At 45.0% G+C, this 14,863-nt stretch overlaps 1 protein-coding gene across 2 annotated transcripts in view; it reads left to right on the forward strand.

Moving 5' to 3' along the window:
- Positions 1 to 14,863, forward strand: part of EPS15 (epidermal growth factor receptor pathway substrate 15) — a 119,529-nt gene that overhangs the window by 19,836 nt on the left and 84,830 nt on the right. For both annotated transcript variants that reach the window (XM_051999712.1, XM_051999713.1), the window contains exon 2: positions 11,683 to 11,724. In XM_051999712.1, the coding sequence (XP_051855672.1) occupies positions 11,683 to 11,724 (42 nt within the window). The remainder of the gene's footprint in view (positions 1 to 11,682; positions 11,725 to 14,863) is intronic.

A 14,863-nucleotide genomic window follows, 5' to 3' on the forward strand; every position in this document is an offset into this window, starting at 1 on the left:
GAACATTGTGCAGTCAGACCCCAGATCATCCAGACCAAGGGCTAGTGCATTTTCTAGGGACCCAAACAGCTGCCTCTTCCTTGGGCTGCTTCCTTGGGGGCCCCTGGGTCATCTGCAGACTCCCTGTCACCGTCATTGAAGGGTGGAGGTTGAGAGCCTGTAAGAGGGGAGGAACCGAGGGGTTGAAGGGTCTGTCCCACTCCTTACAGGCAAATGGAATCTCAAGCTTCTCACAAGGAGATGTCAAACTCAGATCTCTGAGCTTTTCCACATACATCCAGTAATAAGGACACAGAAGAAAGCCCAGTAAGGAACCCGAGTCCTCTTTTAATTGTAAAAGTCCTTGGATGGCTTTGTGGTTATTGCTTTAAGTCGTCACCAAACAATTATGAAGTAGAAAGACAGTCTGCCCATCAGAGGCTTATGTTTCTGGGGGAAGATGGGGAGTCATGGACAAAAGGAGGCCAAATGGGGAGGGGACGGGAAAGGGGAAGGTACTTGGTGAGGGGTCATGGGAAAAAGGCCTGTGTAGAGATGGCTCTGCTGGCCCCCCTCCTTCAAATGGAGGTTCGGGGAGGAGCAGCCAATCAGAGGCAGAGGCTGAAGGGGTCCTTGCAGTGTGAGAATATTTCCAGAGAGTGAGCTTCCAGTGTGAGGAGGTTTCTGTGGCCTGGCAGAGAAAAGTCCTGGGGAGATGAGTCAACAGTGTATGAGCCTGGAGTGGGATGGAGGAGTCTGAAGAGCCCGACGTTTCTGGTCAGAGAATCATTCAGGCTGCTAAGGGTAGTAAGTAAGGTTGCTGCTCTGCAAGGAGCATCTGTCCGTGCAAGGCCCCCTTGGGCTCAGAAGTGGTTTGTGAGCCATCTGGACGCGCGGTGGCCAGTCCTTGGGCACGTACAGGGATCTCTGAGAAACAGCATCGCGTTCGTGGCTTGTCTGTGTGCCTGCCTCCCAAGAGGAAACCTGCCAGGGCCTTTTGTCCTTTTCGAAGCGTTGGTTCAGAGTTGAAGGATTCGGCCGAGTGTGAGCCCATCGGCTTGTGGTCAGTGAGAGAATCCTAGGGGTCTGGAAGACAGGAAGCACTCAGCACAGTCTGCAGACCTTGTATTGATTTGGCTGCCATGTTTCAAGATGAATAGCTACTTAGTGCCTGTCGAGGGAACTTGGACTCGATGCAACCTTTGAGATGCCTGCCAGATCGACAGATGGGCTCTGAACTTGGGACAAGCTGCTGTCTCTTACAAAGAGGAGCTATGCGCTTTAAGACACATCTGTGTATCAGGTTCCTGCTCGGATATAGAAAGCCCTTGGTTAATTATAGCAGTGTAGCTAAGCCTGTTTTCCTTGGGTTCCCAAACCAGCCACTTGGTATCCTGTGTGTTGTAGCAAGCTCACATCTCATGTGCCGAATAAAATTGTTCTAATGAAGTCCAGCAAATATTTGAGACTTGCTACAAGTGCTGTGAAAAATACAGATTTCATTGGTGGCCAGTATGATTATTAAGCCTTGGAAGGCTTGTAGAGATGATTAAAACTAGGCCGTGCTCCTGAGGAGCTTACCCACTTAGTGTGGAAGATGTAGAGTGTAAAATGTATGTCACATCTTCAGTGAGCAGGGTATAGTCCTGGATCCCACCATCACCCACAAGACTCCCATTTCCATGTTCATGGAAGAATGATGAATAGTCTTACGACATGATCCTTTATCTTTCCATCTCTACCTGTGCTTATCTCCTATTAAGCCTACTTTTGTTTTCACGAAGCCTTCCATTCCTTCCATCCCTCAATTACATCTTAGGCCATCACCCCTGCTCTGGCTAAGCTTTAGCCCCTTGTTGAATCTTTTCAACTCTACATGTTCTGCTCTTGGATCCCTTGCTTCCTTGGCTTGTTGTTAACCTCACCAAATGCTGACCGTGAATGAGTACACCAGTTTTCCTCCTTTGCTCCTGCTCACATACTGTTAAGTGGAACTGGGGAATATCACAAAGATCCATGTCCAAATAACCTTCATTTAAAAATTTGGAGATCCAACTTTTCTCCCTTTGTAAGATTACAAGCAATTTGATGAGTTATATATGTGCCATCATATAAAAAAAGATTTCCAAAATAGTCAAGTTGTGAAGGAAGAAACAGATGAAGAGGGGAAAAAAAGCATCAAAAAAGTGAAAGCAGTATGCGTAAGTCTTCATTCAGCCTCCATCAGTTCTTTTTCTGGATATGGTTTATGAAGCCTTTGGAATTGTCTTAGATCATTATACTGATGGGAATAATTGAGTCATTCATATAGTTTATCATTGTACAATGTGGCTGTTAATTTTTGTACAATGTTCTCCTGGTTCTGCTCACTTTTCTAAGCATCCATATAAGTCTTTCTGAAAGTATCTTGTTTTTCATTTCTTATAGCACCATTACATTATATACCACAGTTTGTTCAGCCATTCCCCAATTGATGGGCATCTTCTCTTTGCCATTACAAAAAAATAATTATTTTTGTACAAATTGGTCTTTTTCCCTTTCTTATTTTTATTTTTTGCTTTCTTTGGAATATAGACCCAGGAGTAGTAATGCTGGCTCAAAAGGTATGACAGTTTTTATAGTCCTTTAATCATAGTTCCAAATTGCTCTCCAGAATGGTTGGATCAGTTCACAACTCCATTAATGTGCATTAGTCTCCTTCCCACGTTCCTTCCAGCATTCATCATTTTCCTTTTCTATTGTGTTAACCAATCTGATAAATGTGTGGTGCTACTTCCCATTTCTTCTTTTGCTCATGGTTTTTTATTTTTTCCCCCACGTGTATTTTATTTTGGTTTTTTACATATATATTAACTTTTGTAATACATAGTTCTTTATGAATCATGTTGGGAGAGAAAAATCAGAACAAAAGGGAGAAAACCACAACAGAAGAAAAAAATAGGGGAAAAAAGCAAATATAGCATGTGTTGATTTACATTCAATCTCCATAATTCTCTTTCTGGATGCAGATGGTATTTTCCAAAATTTATTGGGATTGCCTTGGATCACTGGACTGCTGAGAAGAATCAAGTCTCTCGTGATTGAGCATGGCACAGTCTTGCTGTTACTGTGTACAATATATACTTGGTTTTGCTTGTTTTGCTTAGTATCAAGTCATGTGAATCTTTCCAGGTCTTTCTAAAATTAGCTTGTTTGTCATTTTTTTATATAACAATAATATTCCATAACTTTCATATGCTATAACTTATTTATCCATTACCTAATTAATGGGCATCTACTCATTTCCAATTCTTTGCTTCCACAAAAACAAAGTCTACAAACATTTTTGCATATAGGGTCCTTTTCTCTCCTTTACGATTTCCTTGGTATACAGAACCAGTCGTGATACTGTTAAGTCAAAGAGTATGAACATTTTTATAGCTCTTTGGTCATAGTTCCAAATTACTTTCCAGAATGGTTGAATCATTTCACAATTACACCAACAATGCATTAGCACCCAGTTTTCCCACATCCCCTTCAACATTTATCATTATCTTTTCCTGTCATCTTAGCCAATCTGAGAGATGTAAGATGGTACCTCAGAGTTGTTTTGATTTACATTTCTCTAATAATATTGATTAAGAGCATTTTGTATGAAAATAGATAGCTTTGATTTTTTCTTTTGAAAACTGCCGGTTCTTGTCTTTTGACCACATTTATCAATTGGGGAATGATTTGTATTTTTATGAATTTGACTCTTCTCTATATATTAGAGTAATGAGGCCCTTTTCAGACATTTGCTGTAAAAATTATTCCCCAGCTTTCTGCTTTGTTTCTAATTTTGGTTGCATTGATTTTGTTTTGCAAAATCTTTTTAATTGAACATAATAGAAATTATCCAGTTTATGTTTCTTAATGTTCTCTGTCTTTTTGGTCATAAATTCTTCCAGTCTTCTCCATTGCTAAACTTCACCAGCTGTCTTCCTTGTTTTCAGACTTCATCATTCAGCCTTAACTGTGATCTTTACAAAGTTATCAGTGATCTCTTACCTGCCCAAATCCTGATGGCCTTTATTCAATTCTCATTTTCTTTGAACTCTCTTCAGTCTTTGATACTGTTAGTCATTCTCATCTCCTTGTTAGTTTTTCCTTTATTTATTTTTTTTTTCCACTTCTGGTTTTCTTTCTTCCTGTTCCTTCTCAGTCTCCTTTGTTAGATGTTCATCTAAGTAACACTTGTTAATCTTTATTGTTCCCCCAGTCTCTATCTTGAACCCTTTTTGCTTCTGTCTTTAGTCCTTTCTCATAGTGACTTCATCGGTGCCATTATAATCTCTATGTAGATCTCTTTATTTAACCCACTCCTCTCCCTGAATCTCAGGATCACATCTCCAGCTGCCTATTGGCTATCTCGAACTGGATGTTCCCTTGACATGTTGAATGCAACATCCCTAAAATAGAATTCATTATTTTTACCCTTCAAATACTCTCTTCTGAACCTCTCTATTACTCTTGAAGACATTACAATTATCCTTTCTGCATCTTAGGGTCTGGGGCATGATGGCCCCTGCAATCTGGAAATCCACATAAAAATTTTTGGCTCTCTTTGTAACTGAAAAGAAGGCTGAATTTTTTCTTCCTTTCTTTTAAAAATTTATTTATTTTTAATACACATTGCTTTATGAATCATGTTGGGAAAGAAAAATCAGAGCAAAAGGGAAAAAACATGGGAGAGAAAAATAGAAAAAAAGAAGTAAACATAGCATTTATATTCAGTCTTCATAGTTCTTTTTTGGATGCAAATGGCATTTCTATCCAAAGTCTATTGGGATTGCTTTGGATTCTTTTTCTTTTATGGGGTGTTTGTAGTACTTATTGTATTATTAATAGCAGCAATATTGATGTTATTATGATGATATTATATAATGTATTTTATGCATTTCTGAATTTCTGAACTTTCTGTGTTCTTCACGTGTCATCTGTAGCTTTCACAAAACTTCTAAAAAATTCTTATTTAGTTTTTTAAGCTGATCTACAGTATTTTGAAACTGTGAAGGGGAAGTCATGATGTAGAAGGAATAATTGTATTATCTTTCTAGTAACCCAGGTCTGCAACCATTATTTGGCAACTGATTGAACATGCGAGGTGAGGCAAGGTGAGGAATCCTGAGTAATGCTGACATTAGCAACATGGAAGATTATAAGAATGGTAGAGTTCTTGACAGAAATAGGGACATTTGGAAAAGGGGAGAGTCTAGCGAAGATAGGTTTGATTTTGGACATAATCAGTTTGAATTGTCTAGTTAGCCATTGGTGAAGTGGAACTGGAGCTCAGTGGGAATCATCGGCAGCTGAAGGGAGTTGATGAGGCAAGGGAGAGACAGGGCCCGAGAGGCAGGCCAGAAGCTTGGAGGCATTCTTACAGGAATTAAGGGGCTTGACATGGATTCTGAGGCAGCCAGGGAGCCAGAAAAATGGTTAGACTAGTGGGAGGAGAATCGGTAGAGAGCAATGTTATCAAAATCCAGAGAAGAGAAAGGAGCCAGGAGGAAAGGATGTTCTACAGTGTCAGAGCCTGTGGAAGGGCCAAGGAGACCATTAGATTGGGCATTTAACACAGTGAGGCCAGAATGCAAAGAACCAAGGGAAAAGGAAGCAGAGGTAATGAGTGTAGAGGATATATATATATTTTTTTTTACAAATATATGTTAAATATATTAAAGCATAAATTAAATACAAAATAAGTATACATGACCAAACTGTTATTTTGTTGTACAAAAAGAATCTGACTGAAATGTTGTACAATTAGCCTGTGAAGGAAATCAAAAATGCAGGCGGACAAAAATAGAGGGATTGGGAATTCAATGTAATGGTTCTTAGTCATCTCCCAGAGTTCTTTCGCTGGGCGTGGCTGGTTCAGTTCATTACTGCGCCATTGGAACTGATTTGGTTCATCTCATTGCTGAAGAGGGCCAGGTCCATCAGAATTGATCATCATATAGTATTATTGTTGAAATATATAATGATCTCCTGGCCCTGCTTGTTTCACTCAGCATTAGTTCGTGTAAGTCTCTCCAGGCCTTTCTGAAATCATCCTGCTGGTCATTTCTTACCAAACAATAATATTCCATAACATTCATATACCATAATTTACTCAACCATTCTCCAGTTGATGGGCATCCTTTCATTTTCCAGCTTCTAGCCACAACAAACATTTTGGCACATACAGGTCCCTTTCTCTTCTTTAGTATCTCTTTGGGATATAAGCCCAGTAGAAACACTGCTGGGTCAAAGGGTATGCACAGTTTGATAACTTTTTGAGCATAATTCCAGATTGCTCTCCAGAATGGCTGGGTGTGTTCACAATTCCACCAACAACGTATTAATGTCCCTGTTTTCCCACATCCCCTCCAACATTCCGCATTATCTTTCCCTATCATTCTAGCCAGTCTGTGTAGTGGTATTAGAGGGCATTTTTTTAGACTTTTGCCCAAGAAAAGGAAGAGAGCTACAAGGCACTTTGCTTGGGGGCGGGACTGTTAGGGCTTAGGAAAGTGGGTTTTTTGTTGTTTGTTGTTTGTTGTTTTTAAGGGTGGAGGAAAGTGCTGTGTCTGTGAGCAAAGAGAAAGGGACCAGTGGATAGGAAGATGGTGGAGATTTGAGAATGTGGGTGAGAAGTTTGGAGAGGATGGATTTCAGTGGGCGTGTGTAGAGGGGCTGCCCTTCTTATCCAAAATTGGAGGAGAGGAGGAGGGACTGGGAATGAGTTTGGAGTGAAGGTGAAAACAGGGAAGTTGTGAACAGCCTCCAGTTTTGTAAAGAAGGGAGGTTGAATGAGGACAGAAGGAGAGGTTTACAGAAAAAAAGAGACTAGGTGAGCCACAGTGATTGGCAAGAGAAGGGATCTCTTGAGGTCATTGATGGCCCCAGAGGTTTCCAGCGCCATTTGGATACAGAAAAAGACAGCGAGCCCAGTGTCGGGGGTCCGTGTGCAGTTCAGTGGGTAGCTCTGTGTGTGCACCCTTTCCAGCAGGGCTGGGCCTGGCTGACAAGGCTGGCCTCTCCTAACTTGGGACGCGGGTGGCCATGGGGAGAGTGCTGCACCTGGTGCTAGGATGCTGGAGCCACCTCTTGGGGCCGGCCCATGTGCCAACACGGCGCGCCCCCTCAGCTCTCCGGGCTCCGGAGAACCACAGAAGGCTTGCCTCCCGCCACTGAGGAAATGATAGGTCCTTGACGTGCTGTCGCTCTACAAGCAGAGGGCTTGGTCCTTGGCCCCCTCCCTTCCCTGCCCTCTCTGCCCCTTTCCCCTTTGTGACTCCCGCTCCTTCTCTTGGAGAGTCTCGTGCTGACTGCAGGGTCATCCAAGAGTAGCAGAGCCCCTTGCCTGGAACCTCAGCATCATCATCTGTAAAATGGGAATCCTTGTTCTTTCTACCTTGTGCTTTGCAAACTCCGGATGCTTCAGTAATCATGGAAATTGTGTTTTCTCCGTGTGGCTGTTCCTTCACATGGCACCAATAAAACACCGGTTGGCCTTAAAACACCTTCTGAGGCGCTGTGCCCGCTGGCTTCCCCGGCAGTGGGAGAGAGACGGGCTGGCCAGGGGCTGGGGGAGAGCTCTTGTGCTCCCTCCTTTGGTGCCCAGCAGTCCACAGTCTGTGTCACTGGAAGCAGGAACCATCCCCCTCCCACGCAGAGCACCCGCCCCAAGTCGGTGCTTAAAGACTTCGTCAAATTGGTTGGAAAGAAATGGGAGGTGTTTATTCTTACTATCATGTGTGAATATTCCTTCCATTGCTAGAGAACACTGGCTTTCCCTAGAAGAGGTGTTTTCATAAACCACTTTATGCCATCTGACCCCTCAACTTCCCCCGCCCCAGTGTCACCCTCTGGTGGCCCAGTTCTGCTCAACAACACATTTTAAAAGCATCATCCTCTGGGGAAATGAATGAATAAAAAGGCATTACTAACTGCTCCGTGTGCCAGGTACTGTGCTGAGTGCTGGGGATGCAAACACACAAAGGGGAGCTCCTGTCCTCAAGGATCTTACATTCCAACGGGGGCTGAGAGGGAGGGGAGAAGGGGCCTGACCCAGGACATGGTCTGGAAGCCTCAGAAGGAAACAGATTGGGAGGGAATGCCGACAGGCCAGGACAGCCAACCCTGCCCCAAATGAAGGCTCGAGGAAGATCTCCCCAATGGGAGGTGGGTGGGAGGATGCTCCAGCACAGGAACTGGCCCAGGAGAGGAGCTGAAAGGGACTTGCAAGGCTATTTGTCATGCAGAAAATTAAGTTCAAATATCTGGTGTCTGGTTGTTAATTATTCATTTTATAAATGAATCAACTTAACACTTTTCTAGAAGCTCTCATTTTGGAAAATACTATTATTCTGTAACCTACACAAATGACTCAGCTTAGCTGTTGCAAGTTTTAGTTATTAAAGTCTTTTGAAATTGGTCTCTCATTTGTTTAATTACTGTTTGAGAATTGTGCCAGTTTATTAGAAGAGACTAATCACTAAGAAGCCAATTCCTTGCCACGTTTGGTCCGTTGCTACAAACATTTTCAAGAAGTTAGTCACTGCTGAGGTTCCCAAAACCTGCCTGGAGGAATGTAGCTGAACCCAGAAAGAGGAAGCATCCTCCTTGCCGTCATTTGTTGACGTGCTTTGTCAGCGACGTGGTGATCCCGACTCTCTTTTTCTAGACCTTCCCAAGCATCTCGCTCAGCTGGCCCCCCGCCGCTCTGAACTCCCTCCTTTCCTCCATGCCGTCGTGCTTTCCCTAGATACTCTTGCTGTCCGGCTGCTTTTATTTCAGACACCCGTTTATGTCTGGAAGTGATTTTGTAGGAGGAAGCTAGCAGAAGCTAAGGGCTGCGTTCTTTGTGCTGGCTCTGAAGTGCTCAGATTGGGGCTGCAGAGGAGAGGCAGAGTTTTGGCCAAGTTTATTCTCCATTAAATGGCAGGGATGGGCTGGACGAGCTTTAAGGTTCCTGCTTGGACTTGACAATGTTTCGTAATTTGGGATTTGAACTTAAATACCTCACCCTCTCATCGTCAGCTGATGGGGGTACCAGACTTCCAGAAGATGAGCTGTGACGTGTCAGCTGCTATCTGGGGTGTGAGATGGGCTTTTCCCATCTTTTTTTTTTTTAGCCTCTCTGACACTCACCTAATTCCCTGTTGCTGTTTCTTAGTCCCAGGATTTACAGGGAAATAGATGCGCAAAACTGTGTAATTAGACAGAAAATTTAGAGCTGGGAGTGATCTTAGAGGTCACATACTCTGACCCTCCCTCCCCATTTTGCAGATGAAGAAACTTGAGACCCAGAGGTGGTAAGTAACTTGACTGAGTCACACAAATAAGTATAAATAGCAGTCAAGATTTAAACCTGGGTCTTTTAACTACAAATTCAGAGCTTTTTCTTCTATGTCATAGACTATACCAGAACAACCATAATATAATTTAGAGTATGGTCTGAGAGGTCAGACAGGGCTCAGTCGTTTCAGGAGGGGCTGGGAGCGGTGGTGATGTGTTACTTTCAGTTGGGGATGGGGTTACCCCAGCCAAGCACTGAAAAAAAGAAAACATTTCCAAAATTTGTGGTTATAAAAGCAAATGTAGCCATTTCTCTTCTGGTAATTTAAAGATTTTAAGAACAGTTTATTAAAAGTGATTTAGCACTGTTAGACCTTGTGACTGCATGGTCTCTGCTGTTGGCTTCTCGGGTAGTGTCTAGGTCCCAGATGTAGGCAGGGCCTCCTGGTACCATCTGCTGGCCTGGGGCATCTGCAGCACAGCAGCTGGTAGACTGGGGTGTGATCAGAGCAGCCTCCGGGTGTGGCTCCCCAGTCACCAGATGGGGCGACCATAGTTTGTGCCTCTTAGAACACGTGCCCTAGGAGCGCCCTGGTGAGGCTCCCTGGCCCTCAGGGGCGAATGCCCACGGGGCGGTCACAGAGCCTTGAAATGTGGAAGCCTGCTGCGGGTCCAGCCAGCGAGAGCAACGTTGTTCAGACTTAACAAAGGCATCGCAGAGAAATCCCTTCTTTCTTCCAAGTACATTTGGGGTCTCGCAGCCATGACCCATTCTCTGGAGTGACCAAGTGAGAGGCTGACCATCCACCTCAAGCCGCCTGACCCCAGCCTCTTGGGGCCACTGGCCTTGACTCGTCTGTACAGTTTGTCCCTGTGAGGACATAAGCCGTCTTTGATCTCTGGATGCCCTGCCCTTCTCCAGGCAGCTACAGAACAAGGCAAGGTCTCTTCCCAGCCCTGCAGCTCCCGCCCAGCCAGGCCTTCTCATCCTGTTCTGTTCCCATCCTTGTCCTTATCACCAGCTGCCTCGGAGGAAACGTGATGTTCTCAGCAGGGACGTGTGGTTGGGGGTGTTCAGTTCTGGGCTCCGCATTTGGGGAGGATCACGGAGCTGGAGAAAGTCCAGAGTTGGGCACGCTGCTCAGCAGAGAGCCTCAAGATGTTGCCATATTAGGATCGAAGGAACTGGCAGAAGGCTTTAGAGACTGGAGAATAGAAGGCTTTGGGACTGTCACCTAAAGGTGGCCTTGGACCTGGGCTTGGCTGGGAGACTGGGAGCAATCACATTGAATCACCCGGCTGGGTGCTGGGAATACAGTCCTGGCCTTCAGAGCTTTCTTCCTATGGGGATAACGGCATGCATACAATTAAGTAGAACACAAAATCTGTACATACGAGGGGAATACACAGAATTTGGGGGTGGGACCAGGCCAGCGGTCTGGAGGGGTCTCCTCTAGGACCTGGCCCTTAAGCTGGTGCTAGAGCCTCCCGTAGATAGAAGTGAGGGGGGAGCGCATCCTGGGTCTAGGACAGCCGGGTAGGAGTAAAGAGATGTGTCTTGGGGAACAGTCTGGAGCCACGCCAGCGAGGTGGTGTTCTCTCCCAGAGGCCACAGGCAGCTTCTGAAGTGTCTTAGCCCGCTTGCTCACCCCCAGAGCATTCGTGAAGCGCTTACTTGGTTGGGCCTGGGCCTAGGTTGCTCTTGAATAGGAGGAAGGCATGGCGAGACTTGTGCTTTGCAAGGGAAGCTTGGAGGCTGTTGGGAAAGGCCAGGCCCTGAGAGGTTGTAGTGAGAGACTCGGGGGGTGTTTTGATGGGAGAATCGGGGAGATGAACAACAGGAGACTGAAGAGTTTGGAGCGGCTGGAAGGGTGGGACCGGGCACGGAGATGGAAGGGTTGGCAGGAGGCCTGGATGGCATCCAGGGTGGGGGATCAGCCTCAGTGGGAAGATACACCAGCACCCCTTGTTGACCCTCAGGGGAGTCATAAACCTTTTCCTTCTCCAACCAACCCTCTTTTCCCCACTATTGTCCACTTCCCCCCAGTGCAGGACAGCTACTTTCAGCTGATGCTGACCTCCACATCCCTACCTCTGCTGGAGGCATCCCTGAACCCTGTACCATTCTAAAATACTCCTGGACCATCTGCCCTAAAGAACTGACTTTGCTGAGGGTAACAGCATGGATGCAGGACCTCTGGGAAATCATTCTGGGAGGCAGCCCATGGGGAGAAATGGATGACTGCGTCAGAGAAAATTGGAATTGGGGGAGGAAAGTTTCATTTAATAATTATTATTTATCTTCCCATTTAGCAAATGAAATATATCATTTGATCATGAAAAATATATAAGAATATAAGAAATTAAAAGTAATATCTTAATGATTTTTTTTTTTTATAGTTGTCAAGTGGAAATCCAGTCTATGAAAAATTCTATCGACAGGTAAGATTTTTCTCTTCCTTTTTTTTTTTTTTTTTTTTTTTTCCAGAGATGCTGCTGTCTGGTCTCCCAGTTTTCTTCCATCTAGTCATTGTGGACCCTTGGCTTGTCCGTATGCAGCATTTGTCCAGTACATCAGAACTAATGGCCTACTTCTCGTAGGCTGGACAGTAGGCAATGGCTCTCTTTCTTTTGTGGACATCCAGACCTCTTTTTAAAAAATTCATTTATATATACAAAGTCTATATCACATAGAGTGTTGAAGTTTGGCGTGTCACATTTACAGCCTTCCTGCCTTTGTTTCCTTTTGAACTTTCTCTTTTCTCCTGTCCATTAAAAAATGCTTCAATGACCTTTTCTTTTTTTTGCCAATTGCTAGTTCCCCTTACTTTAAGAGATCCCTCCTTTATCTGTGACTTGTGACCGATGGATCATTGCAGAGTTTGGCCATCTTCATGGTGTGCTTCTCATCAGGTCTTGAGCTTGCTTCTTTCTACTGCTTGGAGTTTTGGGGTTCTTTAGACATTCAGGGTTAAGTGACTTGCTCAGCGTCTGAGGGCAGATTTGATCGTTGAGCCTTCTGAGTCCAGGGCTCTGTCCATTGCTCCACTTAGCTTCCCCTCTCTCACTTGGCAACAATTAATAGAGTCTTCCCCTTTGGTCATTTTTAATGACACAGTAATATTTCATTATGTTCAGCTTTCATAATTTGATGAGCCACTCGTTGTGACCTTTGGTTTTCAGGTAAGGTGCCACAGTGTGAGAAAAACAGGCCAGATGCTGTGACTTGACAGTTGATGTCTCTGTAAAAGTGTGTGTAAGTCTGGTTTTTGTGTCGTGTCCCACAGCCTGTCTGCTCCGTGGGATACCAGTGGCTTCCAAGACTGTCCCTCCTTGAGGTCCTGTGACTGCTTCCACATTCGCAGCATATTGCCTGGCAGCTGGCCGGTGCTTCCTAAATATTTGCCGATTGATTGTGGGCTGTATGACGGTGGACAGTGTCCACTTCATGCAGACTTTCTCAGGAGGCCTCGGCCCTGCCTGTCTCAGAGGGCCAGCGCTGGTACCGGGCTCTCCCCATGACCACATCTCCTTCTGTGGGGAGCCTGTTGTGTGCTGGGCTGGGCCCTCGCTGCCGTGGCTGGCGAGCGCTCTGGCTCGGCTGCTCGTCTCTTGTCCCGTGGCCTTTCCCACGCTCCTTGCTTTTCATGGGAAAGCTTGGCTCTGTCTGCGTGTCCGTGGCCACTCAGCCTTTCCCTTTTTTGTTCAGCGAGCCAGCTCCAGGGTGGGGTGTGCCGGCTGCACTCTCCAGCCTTTGGCTCTTCTCAGTCGAGTTTTGTTTGGGACCGGACGGCGAAGAATTTTGCTGCCAATTTTTAAAAGAAACCTCTCTCCAGTCCCCAACCAGCTTCTTTTAGGTCAGAAAACATTCTGCAAGCCAAAGGTTCTGGTGGGCCGTCTTGTGGGCTTCTCCTGCCACAGTCTGGAATCCTGTCTGTTGTGAAGAGCTGACTTTTCTTGTAAAGAGCAAGTTCTCACCTTGCGTCTGAACGTCTGCTTGGGCCTTCCCTCCACGATGTCCTTGATGCCGTTGCTTTGGAGATCAGTGCTGCATTTTGCTTTCCTCCATATGGCATGGCTTCATGATATGGGTCTCTTGCCATGTAAATGCCTTAGAGCTGTGGGGGCCCACCAAATGAATCCAGTCCCTTTTCCACATGACAGGCTTCGACGCTTGGAGGCAGCCACCGTAATCCTCCCTCCTTCTGCCCTCCCCACATCCCTAAGCCTTGTCTTGGCCATCCCTAAACTTCTTCAGAATGTCATGAACTCAAGTCTCCTTCTCTTCCTGGCCTAGGTTTTCTCCAGCTTACCAACACGAAACTGGGCCTCTGGAACTGAACCCAGTCCTCCCCACTCCTTCCTCCCTCCCCTGCTTTATGCAGCCTAGGACAGTGTTAGTTTTTCTGGTTTCCATGGCCCACTGCTGTCTCGCAGCAAGCTTGGAGTCCATGAAAACGCCTGGGTCTTTTTCAGAACAGTTTGCTATCTAAAATCTTACATTTGTGAAGTTCATTTTGCAGTTATACTGGCCCAAGAGCTGGAAGAGAAAAAAATGTCAGAGCCAGACTTTGAAGTCAGATCCTTTACTCTAGAGCCAATGTCCTTTCCATTGCATCAAGCTGTCTGCTTTTTTGTACCCAAGTGCATGATGTTAGATTTATCCTTATTGAATTTTGTCGTCTTGGATTCAACTCCATGCTCTAGACTGTCAAGGTCCTTTTCGGCTTGCCTGTCATCTTTGTTAGCTTTGTGTCATCTGTGCTTTTATCAGAATCCAATCTCTGTGGGTCACTCCACCAGGGCCCTTCTGCCACAGAGACATGAAGCCTTAGACAACTATGCAATTCTCTGCATAGTTCTGAATCCATCAGATAAGGTTGGCGTCCAATCTGTTATCTCTCCATCTCCCCCACAAGGGCTTATTGAGCCATTTTATCTAAACCTTTTGCTGGCCTCTAGGCAAACTAGATCTGCAGCATTCTCCTCATCTGTTAATTGAGTAACGTGGTCCAAAAAGGAAATGAGGTTAGACCAACTTGACCTGTTAAACCACGCTAGATCCTTGTCACCCCAGCACCATAGTTTCTAGTCATCTCTAGTATTGGTCTGTTGTAATCTCGCTGGCCTTTGTTTCTCAGTCTCCATTCTCTTTCCTTTTTTTGAAAATTTGCCTTTCTCTGATTTTTTGATGCCTTCCCTGTTTTCCATAATCTTTCAGATGTCTCTGATAGTTCATCTCCCATATCTGTAACAATTTATACAGTAGTTACTGTGAACCAGGTCCTGTGCTAAGAGCTTTACAAGTTATTGTCTCATTTGATCTCATAGCAATCTTGGGAGGTGGGTGCTATTATTATGCCCATTTTACAGATGAGGGAACCGAGGCAAGCAGAATAAGGGACTTGACCAGGGTCACATAGAAAGTCATTGTATGAAGCCAGATTTGAATTCATTTTTTCCTGACTTCTTTGGTGCACTTCCGCACCATTTATTCTAGGGTCTGGCCTGGGATCAGACACTCTATAGCATCCCAAATACCGTCTAATTCCCTCTCTCTTTTGTTTAGTTTTGCATCTAA

Source organism: Antechinus flavipes, chromosome 4, assembly GCF_016432865.1.
Source record: "Antechinus flavipes isolate AdamAnt ecotype Samford, QLD, Australia chromosome 4, AdamAnt_v2, whole genome shotgun sequence".
Lineage (NCBI taxonomy): Eukaryota > Metazoa > Chordata > Mammalia > Dasyuromorphia > Dasyuridae > Antechinus > Antechinus flavipes.